We start from the raw sequence: 18880 nt of genomic DNA, 5'->3' as shown, positions 1-18880 counted from the left end.
GCCGCATAATAAGGGTGAGTCCCACCTCTAAGTAAGAAAAAAAATTAATCAAAAGTGGACTCCAATGGTCCCACATGGGCTCACCTTTGTAATGCAGTGGATAAGCATGAAGGTAGCATGTGAATTCCTCTCCACTAGATAGCCTGTCCATGGGACATGGGCAGGGTTGTTTTAGCGCTCAGAATCGGGATCATCTCTTTGTCGGAGAGCAGTATGTGCTCTTTCACGCTTCTTCACCACAAATTTGGTGGGCCAACATTTGAATGATTACGAGGATGTGATCCAGACTCCTAACTATGAGAGTGGGAGGATGGGGGATGGCTTGCCCAGATGGAGAGGCTTTGAATTTAGGCTAATAATATGGATGCATCCCACCTCTAAGTAAGAACAAAATGATTCAAAACTAGACCCCAGTGGTTTTGCATGGACTCATCTTTGTAATGCAATGGAAAACTACGAGAGGAGCTTGTGAATTCCTCTCCACTGGACAGCCTGTCCTCCTATCCCCCCCCTTCACACATGGACTACCCATACTACCCATGTACCATGGCAAAGTTGTGTTAGCTCTCAGAATCAGGTTCACCTCCTTGTCGAGAAAACAGTATGTGCTCCTCCACGATTCTTCATCACAAAGTTGGTGGGCCAACCTTTGAATGATCATTAAAAAAAAAAATTTAAAAGCAAGGCTCTCAGTGGATCTTGTATCAATCTTACTCACGAGAATTGATCAAACTCCTAACTATAAGGGTGGGAGGATGGGGGACGACTTGCCCAGATGGAGAGGATCTGAATTTAGAGTATATTTCTCTTGTTTTTTTTTTTGGTCAACTATATTTCTCTTGTTTGGTAGTGTGATTCATAATCAGTGAATTCAGATCATATGCCCCAAAACTGCTCATGTACTATGCTTTCGCACTCACGTGAAGTAATGAAACCCACACACATACACATAGGTTTGCTCGTATCAAAATGTAGGACCCACCCACACTCATGCGAGTTTAAGAGCATAGGGACACCGACAGGTTGGGGGTTAAGAGTATTTGGAATCGGATTCGATACGATACGATACCAATGAAACGACAACCGTTTTATATCGTGCACTAAAATCATGGAGGGGAAGGTGGACATTTAAGGTTCAGGGTCAGCTGTCACTACCAGATAAAAGCAGTTACTGCTGTTAAAAGGTGACACGAAAGAGTTTAAAGAATTAAAAAAAAAAAAAACAACTTCGTAAAGGACGAAAGCCGGCAAAGAAATCTGTAATGGCCCCCTGGTGGGATCTGATCATCAATGCCTCCGATTTGATTGAACGAGTCGCACACGTGTGCGACACTACCATGCGGGACCCACATGGTTGTTGTTGTTTACACTACTGTACTATTAGATAGATTACTGGGGAGGGTGAGAAGAAGAAGGGAAAGATGGCGTACGCAGGCAACTGAAAATGCCATCGGTTAGTGTTTTTTTTTAGTTTTTTAATTTGACCTCTCTTTTGGATTTTGGAGCTCTGCTCTTTTCTCGCCTCTTCAACAAAATCCGAGAGAGACAAACAGAGAGGAAAAGTGGAGTGGAGAACAAGACACACCAGTTGCAGAATCGAAGAAATTTTTTTTTTGGTTTTTTGGTTTTTTGTTTTTGTTTTCCCCCCTTTTGTTGACGATTTGTAGTTGTTGTGACCTTTCATTGTTTCATTCAATCTTGTCGCAGTCCATTGCTTCTCATGTTTGATTTTTCTGTATTTCGTTGTGCGGATCGTCGAGAGTTGCAGAGTTGACGACTCTGTATGTTTTGCTGAACTCATTAATTTTTCTATTTTATACACACTTCTGTAACTGTGTTTGGTTGGATCCGGAGGGAGGGATGGGAGCTTGTGTTTCAAAGCGGGAAGGATGTGCTGGAATGCCAAAGAAGCCTTTCAAGAGAAGAAGAAGAAGAACGAAGGCGAGGCGAGTTTCCTCTCGCATGTCCAACAAGTCGTTTGATAAAGCTTCTAAATCTGCACCTCCCGATCGTTCTTTCAGTAATCCTACTTTTCAAGGTTACATCTTTTCTTCACTTTACCAGTCTCAACACTTTCTCTTGATTTCTTCAATTTTAATTTAATGTGGATTGGATTGATCTCTTTTTCGATAGCATAGCACATTCTCTCATAGTTGCCTTTGTTCGTCGGGAGTCTGTTAGCTGTACTTCCTGCTTCGATGAATGGAGAAGAGATTATTGTAGCTTGTGCTATGTGGCCGGGATAGTTTGTTTTAAGTCCAGAATTGCTTTGTTAAACGTTTTATTTGATTAGTTCAATTTTTGCTGGGAAATGATCAGCTTTTCTTTTCCTCTTCCTCCCCTGTTAATTATATAAATATTACTCTGTGATGCTAATGTTTCGATCTTTTGTGTTCCCGCGGAATGTCTTAACGTTTTTGTTCGCAAAAAATTATTGGTATATATATTAAAAATTTTGACTTATGGTGTACTGAAATTTGAAATCAATAAAACGAGTTATTTTCAAGAACTTTTTGCTATGATTGATAACATCAGGTAGTAGTACATAGAGCATCAGTTTGAATTGAGAAATTCATAGTATATCCTTTTCCTGCAGAAACTTGCAAGTCGAACTGTGTTTGGTGCAACATTTTTTTATCTCTCAAGCTGATCTTACGATGCTCACCTCCTAGTCTTTACTTTCTTAAAATGAAAGTAATCTTCATGTTAATTCTAACTTAATTGTTTCAGCTTTCAAGTTACCTCTTGCAAAGGTGCTCTAATGTACCAGGAGCATGTTTGTACTATTAAAATTTAGACCAGCTATTATACACAGATCTAATGTTTTTGATGGATAATTCTGTGAAAATTTGCTACTGTCTTTTTGTTATTTTGTTTTTTTTAACCTCTTGGTTCTTGGCTGATAAGTCAATTCATGTTCAAATGAAGAGCTGATCCATGTTCAAATTTAATACGTCCTTTCTTGTCTATTAATTTATTTAGATAGAGCTTCTATGATTCTTGGCTCATAAGTTGATCCATGTTCATCAATTCCTACCTGAGGGTGGGGGTTTCTCTCTTTAGTCTATATGGGACTTGGAAAACAAAAGCATTCTTTTAAGTTATCATCTTTTAAAGGAGACTTTGTGATACACAACAAAACACTATGTGGTACACAAGAACATAGTTATTGGTATAGCTTGTAGAAATTGCAGTTTGTTGTGTCATTAAATCTTCCCTTGGGTTTTTCTGTAAGGTGCTCTGTCACAACAACCAAAGGCAATAATTTCAGAATCTCAGTGCTACAGCAACCAAAATCATTAATTTCAGAACCTCAGTGATGCAACAACCAAAAGCAATTACTTCGAAACCCCAGTGCAATCTAGATAATTGTTTATTAACATTTAGACCTCTGAAATCACTGTCCTTTCCATTTTTCAAGGAACAGAGAGTTTGTGGAAGCATCTTGGAGTGGTTTTGGTGGGTAGAGGGCAAACTTCTTCATGTGGCAATGCTGATTTGGACATGAATGTCCCCCATATCTCAAGATACAAATGATTTGTTAGAAAAAACTGATGATGAGGAGGCAATGCAGCTATTCACAGAGCAAAAGACTACTCTGATTTACCTCAAGTAACATATGTTGGCGAATCCTGTTTATCTTTCTTTCTTCCACCAAGCTGAGAGCTTTGAGGGACATATGGCTTTGTTGGAGGGGCCTTGGATATCAGAAAGCTTGATATATGTCATTCCTAGGCTGTAGACGTGGATTACTTTGCTGAGCATGTGTTAATTTGGCTTTTGCTATCCTTCACTGTGCAGTGGATCAGTTTGCCCTTTATTCGTTTATTCCTTTTTTCTTGTACAGGGGATGTTGGTTTTTTTTCTCTCCTCTCTCTCTCCCTCTCTCTTTTGTGAGTGGGGGGAGGGGGGGAGGTTGGGTGGGAAGGGGGACATGGTACTCTATGTGGATCATTTTTGGCTTTACTATCTGTGAGTCTGAAGTTTTTGAGGATGAGGGCATGGATTTTTTATGCTTCTAATTGCTTGGTAGTAGTTAGGGCAAAATGCATGTTATGTCATGAGTGCAACTGAACTCGAACATCTGGTGCAAGGTTCCTGAAGTGTTTTACCAATGAAGATTATCTCTATGGTTTTGTTAATTAGGGACTGGGAAATTGATAGTGCAACACTTAAGATCATTGAGATGGATTTTCTGCATCAATGTAAATAATTTGAAAACAAGTAAACTTTGCTACCAATTTTATTGTAGGTCTCAAGATCTTGGAGTTTAATTTTACCCAGTGGATTAATTGTTTCATGTTATTTGTTTAAATAGTTATATTATTCTCTCTTCATGAAGCAAACTCGTATACTGCAATATGAGGGGTGTAAGATTATTCTTTAATCCTTTATCAGCATTGTCAGTTTTAGTTTATGCTCTGCTTATTATCATCAATTAATATCAATAACATGATGTATGTGATTCTTGAGCAGTTCTAGTGCAAATATATTCTTGTGCCTAGATTCTTTTTGGGTTGGAGGTGGGGGGGGGAGTGATTTATCATGCTGACATGGTTTCCGTGAAAATGTGATGACATCAGCTGGAAGCACTGAGGAGGCGTGGTTTGACTCTTTTGCAATATTTGACTCTGACTGTGATGATGATTTCCAAAGTGTTGCTGATGGTATGCCTGTGAAACTCACCATTCATAACAGTCCTTTTATAGTTTGTGTGCATGTTTGTTTTCCATATTTTTCGCTGGATATAAAACATTCGGAGAACAGTACTGTGTTTAGTTGAAACGGAATGAGGAAATTGCAAAAAGTAGGGGGGGGGCATGGTCTAAAGTTTTCTTCTGGATACTAACTCTTGATATGTTGCTTGTTAAAGGAGATATAAATCTTGCTTATCCAATAATCCATCAAACTTTCTTAACCGTATCTGTTGAAAAGCCAACCTAACAGTAACACTCAAAATGAAGAGCAAAAGTTTCCACTATTTTTTTAACCATATTTAGTAAAGATGCATGTGCCTTTTAGGTATCAAATATAAATTCAAAAGTGGTACTTCCCCCCCCCCCCCCCAAATATTCAGTTGCATTTTCCACAGATTTTTTTATTTGTATACAAATGCTTTTTAAGTAGTTGAGTTTTTAGCCAAATACTCAGAGGACAACTTCCATGCTTTTTTTTGAGTATGTTTTTGTTTTTTTAGGTAGTAGAATAAAAGGGTTGGGTTGGGAAGTGGAGGAGTTAAGATATGTATGATATTATTAGGATTACTTGTGGGTTCTTCAGTTAGTGAACTTTCTTTTTTCTAGTTGGTAATTGATAATTAATGTATAGTGTATCGTATAGGGGGATGGATATTGTAAAGGTTCTTCTTTTTATTTTTTATTTTAAGTCAATATATTATTTGTTTATCCTTTATGTACTGAATAGTGAAAAAGTTGAAAGGGAGAGATTTTGTTACTTATTAGGAAATGGGATGGATAGTCAAAGGGTTATGGAAAGTTAGCCATGACTCTTTAGTTTGTGTATATATGTTCACACCATCTTCCTGATGGTAATTGCAAAATGGTGAAAACTACATATTTTTCATTAATCCTTCCCTTGCTGGCTTCACTGTACCTGACTTTCTCTTCCTACTCTTAACCAACTTAGCCTTAACTTTTGGGAAATCACTTGTTGATGTGCATGATCATTTTAACCTTCTGCAGATGCCTTGTCACTGAATAGCTTCGAGGGTGCATCTGTCTCCAGAATGTCGTCTCTCAGAGATACTGCTCAGGACTGTAATGGGAATCATCCAAGCATTTTGTCAACTGATCGGAAACATAAGGTTGGGGAACCACTGAATGGAAATTCCATGAGCAATTTTGTGAGTGAAGTTATTAAAAATGCAAGTCCTCGGGTCATGCATTCTGATGATGCTGACTACCAAGCGAAACCTGTTGGGCCTTTGAGCGGTGAAAAGTCTCCTGTCTCCATTGATGAAGTCTCTAATGTTTCAGTGGATGAAAGTGATGCCAGAGAGGGAGGAATAATGGACAGTTGTGGTATTCTTCCAAATGCCTGCTTGCCTTGTCTCACTTCCACTGTCCCCTCTATTGAAAAGAGAAGGTCCTTAAGCCCTGGTCCCCCAAGTGCAAGGAAAAAGTCTTCTTCAAAGCTTTCCTTCAAATGGAAGGAGGGGCATTCCAATCCTGAAATACGTGAGTCCTTCCACTTATTTTGAGATTTGGTTGTTGGTCAAATATATATATCTCACCTGATGTGCTGTGATTGCTTGATTGGTTTGTATGGTTGTTAACACTGATTGCTACTGAAATTTAAGGTGTGTGCATTCATTTTGATGACTGCAGAGCTATCATTTCTCATGCATACCTGGAAAAAGGCCTAATTTGTTTTCTCTTAATTCTAAAGCTTGCATCAACTGTGCATTAATAATTAACCATTCATCTTTTAGGTTTTCAATTGTGTATGGTTTGACAGATAATTTGTGAACCTTGATTTTTATAAGCCCTGATATGTTGGTAGGTCTTGTAGCAGGCTAGATTAGCATACAAGCCTTAAACTCATACATTTTCTTCTTCTACATTTCGGTTTCAGTATCCTCAAAGATGCTTCTGCAAAGACCCATGGCGGGTTCCCAAGTTCCATTCTGCCCAGCAGAGAAGCAAATGTTTGACTGTTGGTCATTTGTTGACCCTGGTGCTTTCAAAGTCCGGGGAGAGAATTATTTTAGGTAGGAGGAACGGTTTTCTTTTGGTTATTTTTTCCGTCAGTTATATCAAACATGTAAACCAGTCTTCCATTTTCCACAAGCAGCTTTTTTTTCTTCTTTCTTTTTGATCTAAACTCTGGTCAATTACTTTCTTATTCTATCATCCATGGAATACCTGTGTCAGGGACAAAAAGAAGGAATGTGCCCCCAATTATGCAGCATATTATCCGTTTGGTGTTGATGTATTCTTGTCACCTAGGAAAGTTGATCATATTGCCCGTTTTGTGGAGCTCCCTTCTGCAAATTCATCTGGAAAGTTACCACCAATTCTTGTTGTAAATATTCAGGTATTCATGTCTCAACTACCAGTCTATCTTCTCAGTTTTCTTTATGTCTTACTTGAATTCGTTACTTTATTTATGTGGAAAATATGGTCATTTATGTGATTGTCAAATAAGTAGTACATTTCCCTCAAAGAGGCTGTCACTATTTCTAATGTTGTTGTGCTGTTTGGTTTTTGCAGGTTCCATTATATCCTGCCTCAATTTTTCAAAATGAGACAGATGGTGAAGGGATAAGTTTTGTATTGTACTTTCGGCTTTCTAATAGTTATACTAAAGAACTTCCTTCTCACTTACAAGAAAATATCAGAGTAAGACAAGACCTCTTTAATTTTGAGTTTTTCTGCTTGATATTGTCTATTCTTGTTGCATGAAATGGTTTATATTTGGCAAATGCTTCTTGTTGAAATGCATGCAAGTTTTGGGCTGTTTAACTGTTCACGTGAACAGTAAAACAGCCCACACTTCTCAATTTAAGCTGATGGTTATAGTGGAAAAATACTAATTTTTTTCATGTAGCTTGTTTCTGAAGCATGTATGTTAGCAATGCTATTGTAAGGTTCTCCCTTTGTTGTTGTTGGTACGAAAATATGGCCATTTATCTGTTTGTAATATTTGGAAAGAATATATAATTTTTTATTTGTTTACTTATTCCTGGTTCTTAGTGAATTTATTTGTTTATGTCAATATTTGTTTTTGGAACAGAGGATAATTGATGACGAAGTAGAAAAGGTCAAAGGTTTCCCTGTAGATTCCATAGTTCCTTTCCGGGAAAGGTTAAAGATCTTGGGCCGTGTGGCGAATGTGGATGATCTTCATTTAAACTCAGCTGAGAGAAAGCTTATGCATGCTTATAATGAAAAACCTGTTCTTTCACGCCCTCAACATGAATTTTATATGGTAAGCATACCTTTTTTCAGTTAGACCGCCGGTTAACTGACTTGTAAAGCTACAATTTTGCTTTCGTGAAGATTGGGATCCTATTACCCTCTCGTTTCCCCTTTTTTGGATAAGGTTCAACTGCATTGAGTTGATATCTACCTTGTCTCTTACCTCCTCGGAAGTAACAGTTAGTTTCTGCCCTTGTGATAGATGGTGTGACAAAATATCATTGGTCTAAACGTGGCTGAAATGCTTTCCTTCAAATATAAATCCTTGAGGATTACAGTTCCAGATCCAACTGTCAAATATTAAATATTTAAAATCATTTCACATAGTCTTGCCCCCAAGATGATTATATCCTTTGAGTCCTTGTTATCTATCTATTGAAGAGGCAGCTCAAGGATATAGGGGATTCAACTAATAAATTGTTCATTTATTACACCCAGAATGGCATGGACAGTTTCTTCTGGCATTCTTATCACAATAAGATCATTTGACCTGGCTCTTGCTCCCTGAGACCACCATTCTCTCTTGGGCTTTTCATCATGGCTGGGGCTTTTCCTAGTATGGTGACATGCACGAAATTCAAAGCGAGTATATTTGCTTCAGACGGTTGAGGAAACTCTGAAATGTGTCAAGTTTCTATAAACATTGGCCATTACCATGTAGAATTGTAAATATGATTTGAATCCTTCTTTTCTTATCCTGATCAGGAATATTGAAGTAGAAATTAAGTTGCTGCTTTTAGGAATACCATGACCATAATTAAATCAAATACAAGGTAGTCAAAAGGAGTACTGAACTGAAAAGAACACTAGAAAATACTTGCTGTTATCTGTGTATTTCTCACTGATGTACCTACCTAACTACCTTGAAATCTTATCCAGGGTGAAAACTACTTCGAGATTGATTTAGATATGCACAGATTCAGTTATATATCTAGAAAAGGTTTTGAGGCGTTTCAAGACAGGCTGAAGCACTGCATATTGGATTTTGGCCTGACAATTCAGGTACAGTGTTCCATTTGAGATTCAAAACTAAATTGCTCTCAGGTTTATAGTCTGTTGGTAATTAATGACTGCTTTGCATTTTTGTTGTTGCACAGGGCAACAAGGCTGAAGACTTGCCGGAGCAGATCCTGTGTTGTGTTAGGTTGAATGGAATTGACTACCCAAATTACCACCAATTGGCATTAGGTCACGAACCCCTTTCACCATAAAACAGCCAGGATGATCTAGCCTCTTTCACTTTGTAAATGCTGATCAGACTGTTATCTTTCCTAACCTCTATCAATTACTTTGGAAGAGATGGGTTGAAGTTAACCGATGACATCAAGCTTCAAACATTGAGGAAGTTGTGGAAAGAGAATGTGGAGCTTAAAGGTTACTCATGATGCCCCTGGCGATCTAGTGGTGACATCTTTGCTCTCTGCTTTTCCATGTAGAGATTGTTGGAGCAAATTTCATTTCAGGAAATGGGAAAGGCATGGAACATGTAGGAGGAAAGCTGGAAAATTTGTGTTGTATTTGTCAATGTACAGTTCTGGAGAGCACTGGTTCAACCTCTGAACATGCAAGATTATTAAGGTAATATATTTATTCTTTTTCTCCTTGGGAGTTCCTGTAGGAATCTTCTTGCTTGTGCCTCTTGTGAACACCCTACTGCAGAGTTGATGGTTCATATATACCCTAGAAAGAGTTATGGTTAACTCATCTTCTCATCAGTCATCTCCAAACCAAAGGCTTAAAACAATCATGAAGATAATATATGATAATCTTGTGATTGTTGGCCGTAGTTTTGGGTCAATATCCTTGTCATCCACTCCTGTCTCCACAATCAAGCTCTTCCCAGCCGGGTTTTTAACCTCTTCCACAAATATTGATGAGGGCCCGAGGGAGAAGATGTTGAGTTATTTGAGTCATACACGACTTATGTTCTAATATAGGCCATCGGATTAGTTACGATCCAATGGTGTAATTGGCTTTATAGAAGAGTCCAATTAACCGTAAAGCCTAGTTTTATCTATAAATATTAGTGAGAGGCAACGATTTGGATATTGCAAATTAGATATTTAGGTTGTAATGTTTTAAACAACTTTGTGCTTAAGCCTTAACCCCCAACATAAGATGCATTTTAATGAGTATCGAAAAGCATGAAATGCTATATAAAAGCATATGAGCTGCTAGCCTCCAAAGAGCATCGGGTCAGGTTCAAAATGTGTGAATTATTACATTATAGAGATTAATTGTTAATAATCATAGATTAGCATATGAAAGCAAATAAACTAATTAGGAAATTCTGTTTCAACGATTAACACCCAGTTTACATGAACAGTATAGCATAAATTTTACGTTTCCACTGAAGAAATTTATTATGGGCATTTCCAGACCATCATGGGAAGTGCATTGTGACTTGTGAGTTCAGTTCCCTCCTCTCATAATAATCAAGATTTAAGTCAATACAATTGAGGCATGACTTTTCTTGGGTATTTTGGGTATACCTTTGGAACAAAATATGTGTGCCACTGTCACGATTTTATTTTTTTTAAGAAATGAATTGAGTGGAAGAAACACTAATATAAAAAAATGCTTTAAGGTCGTTTTTCTTTATTTTTCAATTCCCATTAAAAAAGAGTAGAAATAATAATTAACAACGGGCTCGATTAGTGTTGCCTTCCATACTATTGCATATTGCAATTCTATTTTTGTTGGGGGTGGGGGTGTAAAATTACAATACATGTATCATCACAATTATTGAATTCTGAATCTTTTATTTTGATGGTTTGTGCTTTCTTCATACATCTTTATCATATATTAAGAGAATACTCACTTTTGAATTCTAACAAAATAGACCAAAAGTGGAACTTTATTGATTCTCTATGGGTCTTCTCGTAATAAATAATTATGGTGAAAAGATATGAAGAGAACACAGACGTCTATTCTGATCGATAGAAAATTTGGACTTACAACTATCAATCTAAAAAACAATACTATTATTGTAAAATATAACACTACTATTATCTTACAATACATATTTTTTTTTTTGAAAAAGCATTCCAAGTTGATAAAGCATAAAAAATTTCATACTTAGAAGTTAGAATTCCAAATTTGGACCAAATGCATTGTCATAGAATTCTTTTTTTGGGAGACAAAAAATAAAAGAAAAAAATTTATCTGAACAGCCGGACTACTAATCATTAATAAATATTATATATAATTTTTTACATGTAGATATGTTTAGTGGATCATAAATTAATGTTCCTCCCTTAGTGTAATATTATCACGTGTGAATCTTAACCAAACTAACACCTGACCATTAGCGCTATAAAGTATATTCAAATTTCAAACATGAAGGGACCAAAGTGCCCTCAATTATTTAATACATTGGATTAATATATAGTTTTAAAATGAAATAATTGGTCATTAAGGTTAATTATATATTTATATGGCTAAAAAAATATATATCTCAAAAAAAGAAAAAAAATAATACAATGTATTAAATAAGTTGAAAAACATTTTGGTCCCTCAATGTTTCAAATTTGAATATACTTAAAATTGGTTAACAGTGTTACTTTGGTTGAAACTCACACGTAATATATTGTACTAAGAATACCTAACATTAATTTGTGGTCTACTAAAGGGACCCACATGTAAAAAACTCTATAATATATCGGTTGCCAAAAAATAATAATAATCCGATTTCCCCAAAAAACCAGGTATAATATACCACTAAGTATCGATCGTAGGTTGATCCATCGGTGAAACCAAGTAACCAACCACTCCTAGTGAATAGGTGGTGTATTCGATTCTGCATTTATATTTTGTAGGAACCCTAAAATTGGAATGGACTCCATTCTGGTCCGTTACGGTTTTTGATTGAAGAGACTCGAGACTCGATGTACACTTGATCATGAGTTGGTCTTGCTCCACCGTGAATGGTTGTTAAGGACTAGAGAGAGAAATGTGTAATCTGATTGAGGCACCTTATTCAACCCAACGTTTGAACATCTCGTGAGGATACTCAAATTAGGATTTCATTTCGTTTTCCTGCAAAGTTACAAATTCCACTGCTGAAAAGGAGGAAAGTGTTACTATTTACTAATTATTAGAACTTGGCTGGAAGCTTGAAAGTTGAAACTACTGCTGTTAAACCTCACTGATGGATGATCAGAAGGTCACTTCCTTGCCTTCTTCATGGTCGACCTGGAAAAATGGAAGGATGGGAAGGTAACAACATTACTCAAATGGTTGGATGCTTTTATAGTTATTCTCTACCTCCTCTGTATTTGATGGGTTTCTTGTTAGTAATAATAAAAAAAATAGGATATTCCATGTTTCCTTCAGTTCTCATTGAATTTCTGAGCACTAGAATACATAAGTAAGTAGTAATAATAATGCTAGTAACAATAAATTGGAGTTCTTATTAGGCATAACTACTAATGGAAACTCTAGAAACATCCCATTTGGTCTAAGATATCATATTTATAGCTACTAGTATGAATACCCTAGTTGATGAACTCTTCTGGATTTGGTTCAGCAACTTGTTGATGCCATACTTAGTAAAATGGTTCGTCCAAAATATCAGGGAACTCCCACGACATCTGGTTATCTTGTTCCAGTATAGCCTTCACAAATGAATTATTAGATGAAGAAGCGTTGCCGAAGAGATTGATGTGCTCCCCTCCGACTGTTCCTGCATTGCTCTGACCTATATCATTGAATGCACCATAATCCATGTCTCCAGCAACACTGAAATTATTGTTAGTTCCACTGCTAGTAAATTGGCTTTGCTGCATCCCATCGTGTGTCTGTGTTAGGCTTGAAGAACCAGTTGATAGCAACCCATGAAAGTATTCTTGTCCCTGTTGTTGTTGGATCAGGAGGAAGAGGCACATCTTCTAGAAGGAATTCGTTCCAACTGAACGGAGGGGATTGTGTAGTCTGAGGTGGTGGTGGTGGTGGTGGTGGTGAACTCACTTGTATGGCATTAGAAGAGGAAGATGATGTTGAAGATGATCTGTCACTAAAGAAAGTTGGTTGGATGATTTCTTGGTTGCTGCAGTTTGTGGCTTCTTTAGCTAGTTTCATGGCCTGAAGCTGACCCAGGAGGTCCCAGTAATAGTAATTATTGCTTATGCTGTTTGACATTTCATCTTCAACTGGTTCCATCGTTGTAGTCCTTATCATTGGCATTGAATGACTTGAGATATTAGAGATGCCACTAGCTGAAGATGCTTCTGGATTGGATGTGAATGCATTCCTTAAGTCTCTATTGAGGGAACCGCCTCCTATGGGGAGACCACCAATGTTTCCATAGTCTGAAAGGATTTCAGAGAAGGGTTTGTGAGTCACAGGGTCGATACCCATTTCATAGAGCTTCTTCCTCAGCTTAGTGTTCCAGAAGTTCTTAACATCATTGTCAGTTCTTCCTGGCAACTGGGCTGCTATTAGAGACCACCTGCACCATAGTAGCCATCCAATTTTTCAGAGAGACATTTTGCTGCTTCTCAAATGATCTAAGTTGGTTATTATCATGTCAGACATAGGTAACCAGTTTCTTCCTGCTTCTCAAATGCCATGGTTTATGAAGAAACATATGTTCGCTCCACTATCCCCCCAACATAACGATTACTAATGTTAGATGTCAAAAATATTCATGTGGCTGTGCTACCTATCCATCAGAACATTTTTATTTGGTGCCACTATAGAGGTAGTTCCTTAGAAAACAACACGACTACCTTGATCTGGATGGAAGTATGTAAATCATAACGAAAATAGGTCCCTATTATTTAGAATGGTAGGGGAATCTGTGGGGGAGGGGGGCTGATCACCGCATTAGATGATCTTGCATTAGATGCCTGATCTTTTGTGTTTTGGCTAATCCAAGTGGTGTCTTAAGTGGTAGCAATTGCTGTGTGGTTTGGATATTTTTCTAATGGTTCTTTGAAATGGCTGAACTCATTTTCATCATACTAGTGAGCAGAAGCTACAGTTTTTTTGGGAAGATTACCTGAATAGCAAAGAACCTTGCTTCTAAGGGTTTATCAGGAATTTTTTATTTTTTAATGAAACATTTGGAAGAGAGAGAGGGAGACATTCCAGACACATAAAGGTTCTACCCCTACACAGACGTGATAACAGGAATTGATTAACATTCTTCTTTGTTCCCCTTAGATGACAACCACCAAATCTTAGCCACATTCTACAATTCAAAGTATATCACAACATTAAGAATAGAGAAGGAAAGGAAAAAGGAGTAAATGCAGTACCTGGGGAGCAAGGGGGAAAAGAAGCAAGAAAATAGATAATTCCAGAAAATATTAGAGTGGTAGAAGTCATCCACCTGCTTCCAATAGCTTTATGAAGTTTGACTATCATCTTTTCTTCTTGGAGGGTGAAGCTATCATGCTTGAGATCAGGTCTTAGGTAATTAGTCCACCTCAACCTGCAACTCTTCCCGCATCGTTGAAGTCCTATAGAGCTCAGGTTACATAATCATGAATCAACTTCAGAAAGATAAAATTAAATTTTGCATTTTTTATGCAACTAGCTAAAGAGTGAAGACCTCCTAACCTGCTTTCTTTGGCACTGATGTCCAGTTACCTGTACCGTACATTGATACATATGCAAGTATCTTGGCATCCTCCTCTGCAGTCCAAAGGCCCCTTTTCACATTTGACCTGTCGCAGCATGGCAATCTACCCATCTTTTCGGATGATCTGAACTTTGTAAAGAAACCTAAGTTAAGATTGAAGAGGGAAGCAAATGAGGTGATGATGCAATTCAGAACTCTTTACAAGTACTGATGAGGATAGGAGGAAGACGGGTTTAAAAGTTTGCAAGTTTTGAGGCATGAAAAGCATGGGGGTTCACTCCAATTTAACTATATTGGCACAATTAGTGACATACTCTCGAGAAAAGTTTGAGATGAAATATCAAATATTTATGCTTCTCCTTCCAACGCTCACACCTCATATGCTTTGCTCCAAAGAGCATTAAGTCAGGTTCAAGATGGGTGAATTATTTGGTTAAACGTTGATCTAAATATCTAATTAGGCTCATTACTTTATAAGGTCTGTTAATTATATTAATTGGTGTGCATATGTTGTGTGTTATTGAAGGGAGGGCTTATAATTGGTGAGTAATCTGAACACTGAATGCAACCATTAATTTTGATTAAGCCATGAAAACAAATAAGGTTGTAAATTCTGTTGCAGCTGTTAACACCCAAATTGCATGAACATTAGAGCATGTAGTTTACATTGGCCAAACTGTTGGTGCTGTCATCATAGTGATAAGAAGGGCATATAATGTTATGCTGTGGAAGGATTGACAGTTAGTGTAAGCTTCAATATCAACACAGTTCAGGCTTCAAGTAGTAGTACAATGGCATTTATACCAGTATTATTATTTCTAAAAAGAGAATTTTGAATATTACTACCAACTGAATGTGTAAAGGATGAGTCCTCCGTCATTACTGTTTCCTTTTAATGATAAAAGTGATTATCCATTTAGAATCTTGATGCATTACAAATCAGAGAACAGGTAGATGGATACATCTACCTTGCAAGCTACAACCAGCATGGACCTGATTTCTGTCTCCACTAATTTGTTAGCTAATGCAACTGTGAGCTTGGCCAAGTGGGATAATCAAGCTTAATCATTTAGGTTGCTTTGGTTGGTTATATATCAGGGTGAGATGGCTGCAAGGATTGTCCTAATTATCATGCCTTTTAAAAGGGCTACAAAACTTATAGTGGTTGAAGGGAATTCTAGAATTAAGGTGATCCTTGGCATTACTACATGCTGATGGATACAAATATAAATATATTTTTTCAGTAGATCTGATAGATACTTTCTGCACTGAGTTACCTGAGTCCTTTGCATGCTCCAACTTACCCAGTTTCCATCCACTTCATCAATGGGGGATCACATGACTGAAAGCTGTGTTCTCTTTATACAGGGCTGTGCTAGAAACTTTTTCTGTCTTGGGTGCTGCAATATAACTGTTCCATTCCCAGGACACAATTACAAATATGTAGATCCAAATCCTGAACATGCAAAAAGGTCCAGTTTACAACCTACATGGTTACAGAATTCAGTTAAATGGTTCCCCAAAAATGTAAGGAAACTCCCATGAGATCTGATTGTCTTGGTCGAATATCGTCTCCATAAAAGAATTATTGGAAGGCACAGAGCCCTGGAAAATATCTTTGGGTTCACCTTCATCTGTTCTGGGATAACTTTCACCTATGTTGTTGAATCTGTTCGAACCTATTTGTTCTACACTAAATGTTTTGCTAGATTCATCCATTAACTTGCTTTTTGGTATTTCATCGTGTATACGGCTTGACAAGCTGGTTGACAGTGTTGCTTGAAAGTCTTGTTGTTCTTGTTGATCAGGAAGGAGAAAGGGTTCCTTGATTAAGAATTCATTCCAACTGAATGAAGGGTCTGGTGCAGCCTGAAGCAGAGATGGCTCATCGCAAGCAAAGGGTGGTGGCCAATTCACCTGCATGGCAGTTGTAGTCGAAGATGATGATGAAGAAGAGCCTTCACTGAGAAAATATGGATGGATGTTTTCTTCATTGGTGCAGTTTGTGGCTTCTTTAACTAGTTTCATGGTCCTGTGCTGATCTTGAAAATCCCATGAGCTGTGATCCTTACTTCCTTCCCTGACTGGGAGGCCATCTTGAACTGATTCCATCGTTGGGGTCCCCATAGCAACTGTTGAATGGTTCAGAAGATTTGAAATATTTCCTTCCAGGACTGAATATAGTTTTGATTTCGCTGTGTAGATGTTTGTTATGTCTCTACTGCAAGAACCAATTTGTGTTATAGCTTTTGGGAGCTGAGCGATATTCTCATATTCAGCAAGGATCTGATTGAAAGACTTGTGGGTCACAGGATCTATTCCCATTTCCAGAAGTTTCTTCTTCAGCTTAGTGTTCCAGTAGTTCTTGACATCATTATCAGTTCTTCCTGGCAAATGAGCTGCTATCTGGGACCACCTGCACCAAACAAGTCAAGGATATTCTGTTAGACACAGATGGGGAGTCATATTGTAGCACTAATAACAGAGAGGTTATATGAGTTGTGTTCCTCTGGTTATCATAGAAAGTTTTTTAGTTTATTATGATCAGCTAATGGTGACACAAATTTCTCCTGCTTCCTAAACCACATGCTTAATGAGGAAATATATGTTGATGCTGGACAACAGTAACATGATGGTTGGTGGTGCATTAGTGTCAACAATTCATGCAACCTGGCATTCTTCAATAGAGTTCACCAGAAGTTTCTGTTATGAACTTCTGCAGAAACTACAGTGGCGCCGGAGACTCAGAAGGCAACAGCATTGTCTTTAAATGAAGCTTCATCAAACTACTTTCATACCAATTAAAGAAAAGCGCCTATAGTAGCAAGTTAGAAGAGTATTAGAGGGACTTTTTCATGGAGGGTATACAGAAAAGAGAAGCTAAATGTTCCAAGAACCTATACAAGGATTTAAGCAATCCACCTGCTCCCTATGGCTTCATGAAGGTTGATAATCAATGTCTCTTCTTCAGGGGTGAATCTTTCTTGCTTGAGATCAGGCCTCAGGTAATTAGTCCACCGAAGCCTACAGCTCTTCCCACATCTTTTCAGTCCTGTGCAGATCAAATTATGCGTTGATTAATCCTCATTTAGAAGATATCTGGTATTACATTGCATTACTGCAACTTCTAACCTGCTTTCTTTGGTGCTAATGTCCAGTTACTGGTACCATGTTCCGACACATATGCTAGTAGCTTTGTATCTTCCTCCGCTGTCCAAAGACCCTTCTTCACATTCAATGTCTCACACCTGGGTGTTCTCCCCATCTCATTGAATGACATAAATTTCATCAATAAAGCAAGGAAAAAGAATGAGGAGGAGACAGATGATGCTGATGCAACTGACAGACATGTTTATAGTACTCTTGCAGATGAAGAGAGGACATTACAAGTTTGGAGGTGAGAAATGCAAGGTGGTCACTCCAATTTAACCAGTAATTTCATGATTATGTCATCTTCTCAAGGAAACGGTTTTCAGATGGATTATCAAACATGAGGCTTCGAATGCGTAGCCCAAGGATCAAATTTTCAAATATGAGTGGATTATTTGGGTTCTTTCATATTAAGAACAAGGGAGAAGTCTTATGATCAACTTCAACGGTGTTGAATTCTGTTGCAGTTACTGACACCCCATTTGCATGAAGATACCATCCTTCAGCATTCATTTCATGGTGAGTTTTCATAGTGAAAATGTTCTTCTCCTGGGACCAATTCATCAGATTGGAATATCTAGGTCCCATTTGATCCTTGATTCCTTCATCTTGAAGCGCTGGTCAGGACTCAGGCGGGCCATTATACACATATTTACTTAACATTAAGAGTGGGGGTGAACGAGTCCAAATCACCTCTCAGTTAGGGGAGAGGGGGAGAGGTATGTGCTATATTTACGCCTTTTTATTACACAAGGGGGGAGGAGGCACATGGACCTCTGGCTCATTTTTTCAATTCTCAGAGGTGGGTCTCACCATTACTGTGGTAGAGTAACATGAAGAGAACACAAAGTCTAGATCACTTCCCTGTTGGGGGAGTATAGATTGATCTCGATGCTTCTTTACCACAAAATTGGTTGGGGAAAATGTGGGACCCACTTGGACTCTCATTGTTAAATTATTTTATTATTACTCAGATGTAGGTCCCACCTAATTTTGTGGTGAACTGTGCTCTCTCTTGACGGGGAGGTGATGCAGACTCAGAGCACAGATCTCTTTCCCTAACAGGTAGAGGATCTAGACTTCTGGTGCACTGAATTGGGTTTTCCTCTGAATTAGGAGGAGATCTAAAAAAAGAAATAGGATTTTTTTTATAGAATAAATACTATTATTTGGGTGAAACTGGTGACCAATTACTATTATACCA

At 37.8% G+C, this 18880-nt stretch overlaps 2 protein-coding genes and 1 pseudogene across 2 annotated transcripts; 1 reads left to right on the top strand and 2 right to left on the bottom strand.

Moving 5' to 3' along the window:
- The first annotated feature begins 1410 nt into the window (after positions 1–1410).
- LOC149006850 (uncharacterized) lies at positions 1411–10549 on the top strand. The gene is made up of 9 exons (XM_089165672.1): positions 1411–2038; positions 4584–4667; positions 5703–6197; positions 6595–6730; positions 6894–7056; positions 7233–7361; positions 7756–7950; positions 8820–8942; positions 9038–10549. The coding sequence occupies exons 1-9, from the start codon at positions 1861–1863 to the stop codon at positions 9149–9151; spliced, it is 1617 nt and encodes a 538-aa protein (XP_089021798.1). The 5' UTR covers positions 1411–1860; the 3' UTR covers positions 9152–10549.
- A 1881-nt stretch (positions 10550–12430) lies between these two features.
- Positions 12431–14637, bottom strand: LOC149006849 (uncharacterized; annotated as a pseudogene).
- Positions 14638–16029: 1392 nt separating this feature from the next.
- On the bottom strand, positions 16030–17791 carry LOC149006848 (transcription factor MYB93-like). The gene is made up of 3 exons (XM_089166988.1): positions 17659–17791; positions 17449–17578; positions 16030–16942 (listed from the first exon to the last, which is right to left on the bottom strand). Exons 1-3 carry the CDS (start codon positions 17789–17791, stop codon positions 16030–16032), a joined length of 1176 nt encoding a protein of 391 aa, XP_089023114.1.
- Positions 17792–18880: the final 1089 nt, after the last annotated feature.

Source organism: Hakea prostrata, chromosome 8 (assembly GCF_041222555.1).
Source record: "Hakea prostrata isolate BN-2017 chromosome 8, UWA_Hpros_2, whole genome shotgun sequence".
Classification (NCBI taxonomy): domain Eukaryota; kingdom Viridiplantae; phylum Streptophyta; class Magnoliopsida; order Proteales; family Proteaceae; genus Hakea; species Hakea prostrata.
The sequence above is the reverse complement of the archived record's forward strand: the minus strand, read 5'-3'. Positions and strand labels throughout refer to the sequence as shown.

Excerpts from the sequence above, each read along its gene's own strand:
- LOC149006850 (XM_089165672.1), top strand. The coding sequence starts at position 1,861 with ATGGGAGCTTGTGTTTCAAAGCGGGAAGGATGTGCTGGAATGCCAAAG. Across the intron at positions 6,198-6,594 it reads GCATTCCAATCCTGAAATAC|TATCCTCAAAGATGCTTCTG; the intron begins GTGAGTCCTTCC and ends TTTCGGTTTCAG. Across the intron at positions 7,057-7,232 it reads TTCTTGTTGTAAATATTCAG|GTTCCATTATATCCTGCCTC; the intron begins GTATTCATGTCT and ends TGGTTTTTGCAG.
- LOC149006848 (XM_089166988.1), bottom strand. The coding sequence starts at position 17,791 with ATGGGGAGAACACCCAGGTGTGAGACATTGAATGTGAAGAAGGGTCTT. Across the intron at positions 17,579-17,658 it reads ATTAGCACCAAAGAAAGCAG|GACTGAAAAGATGTGGGAAG; the intron begins GTTAGAAGTTGC and ends TGATCTGCACAG. Across the intron at positions 16,943-17,448 it reads CATGAAGCCATAGGGAGCAG|GTGGTCCCAGATAGCAGCTC; the intron begins GTGGATTGCTTA and ends TGTTTGGTGCAG.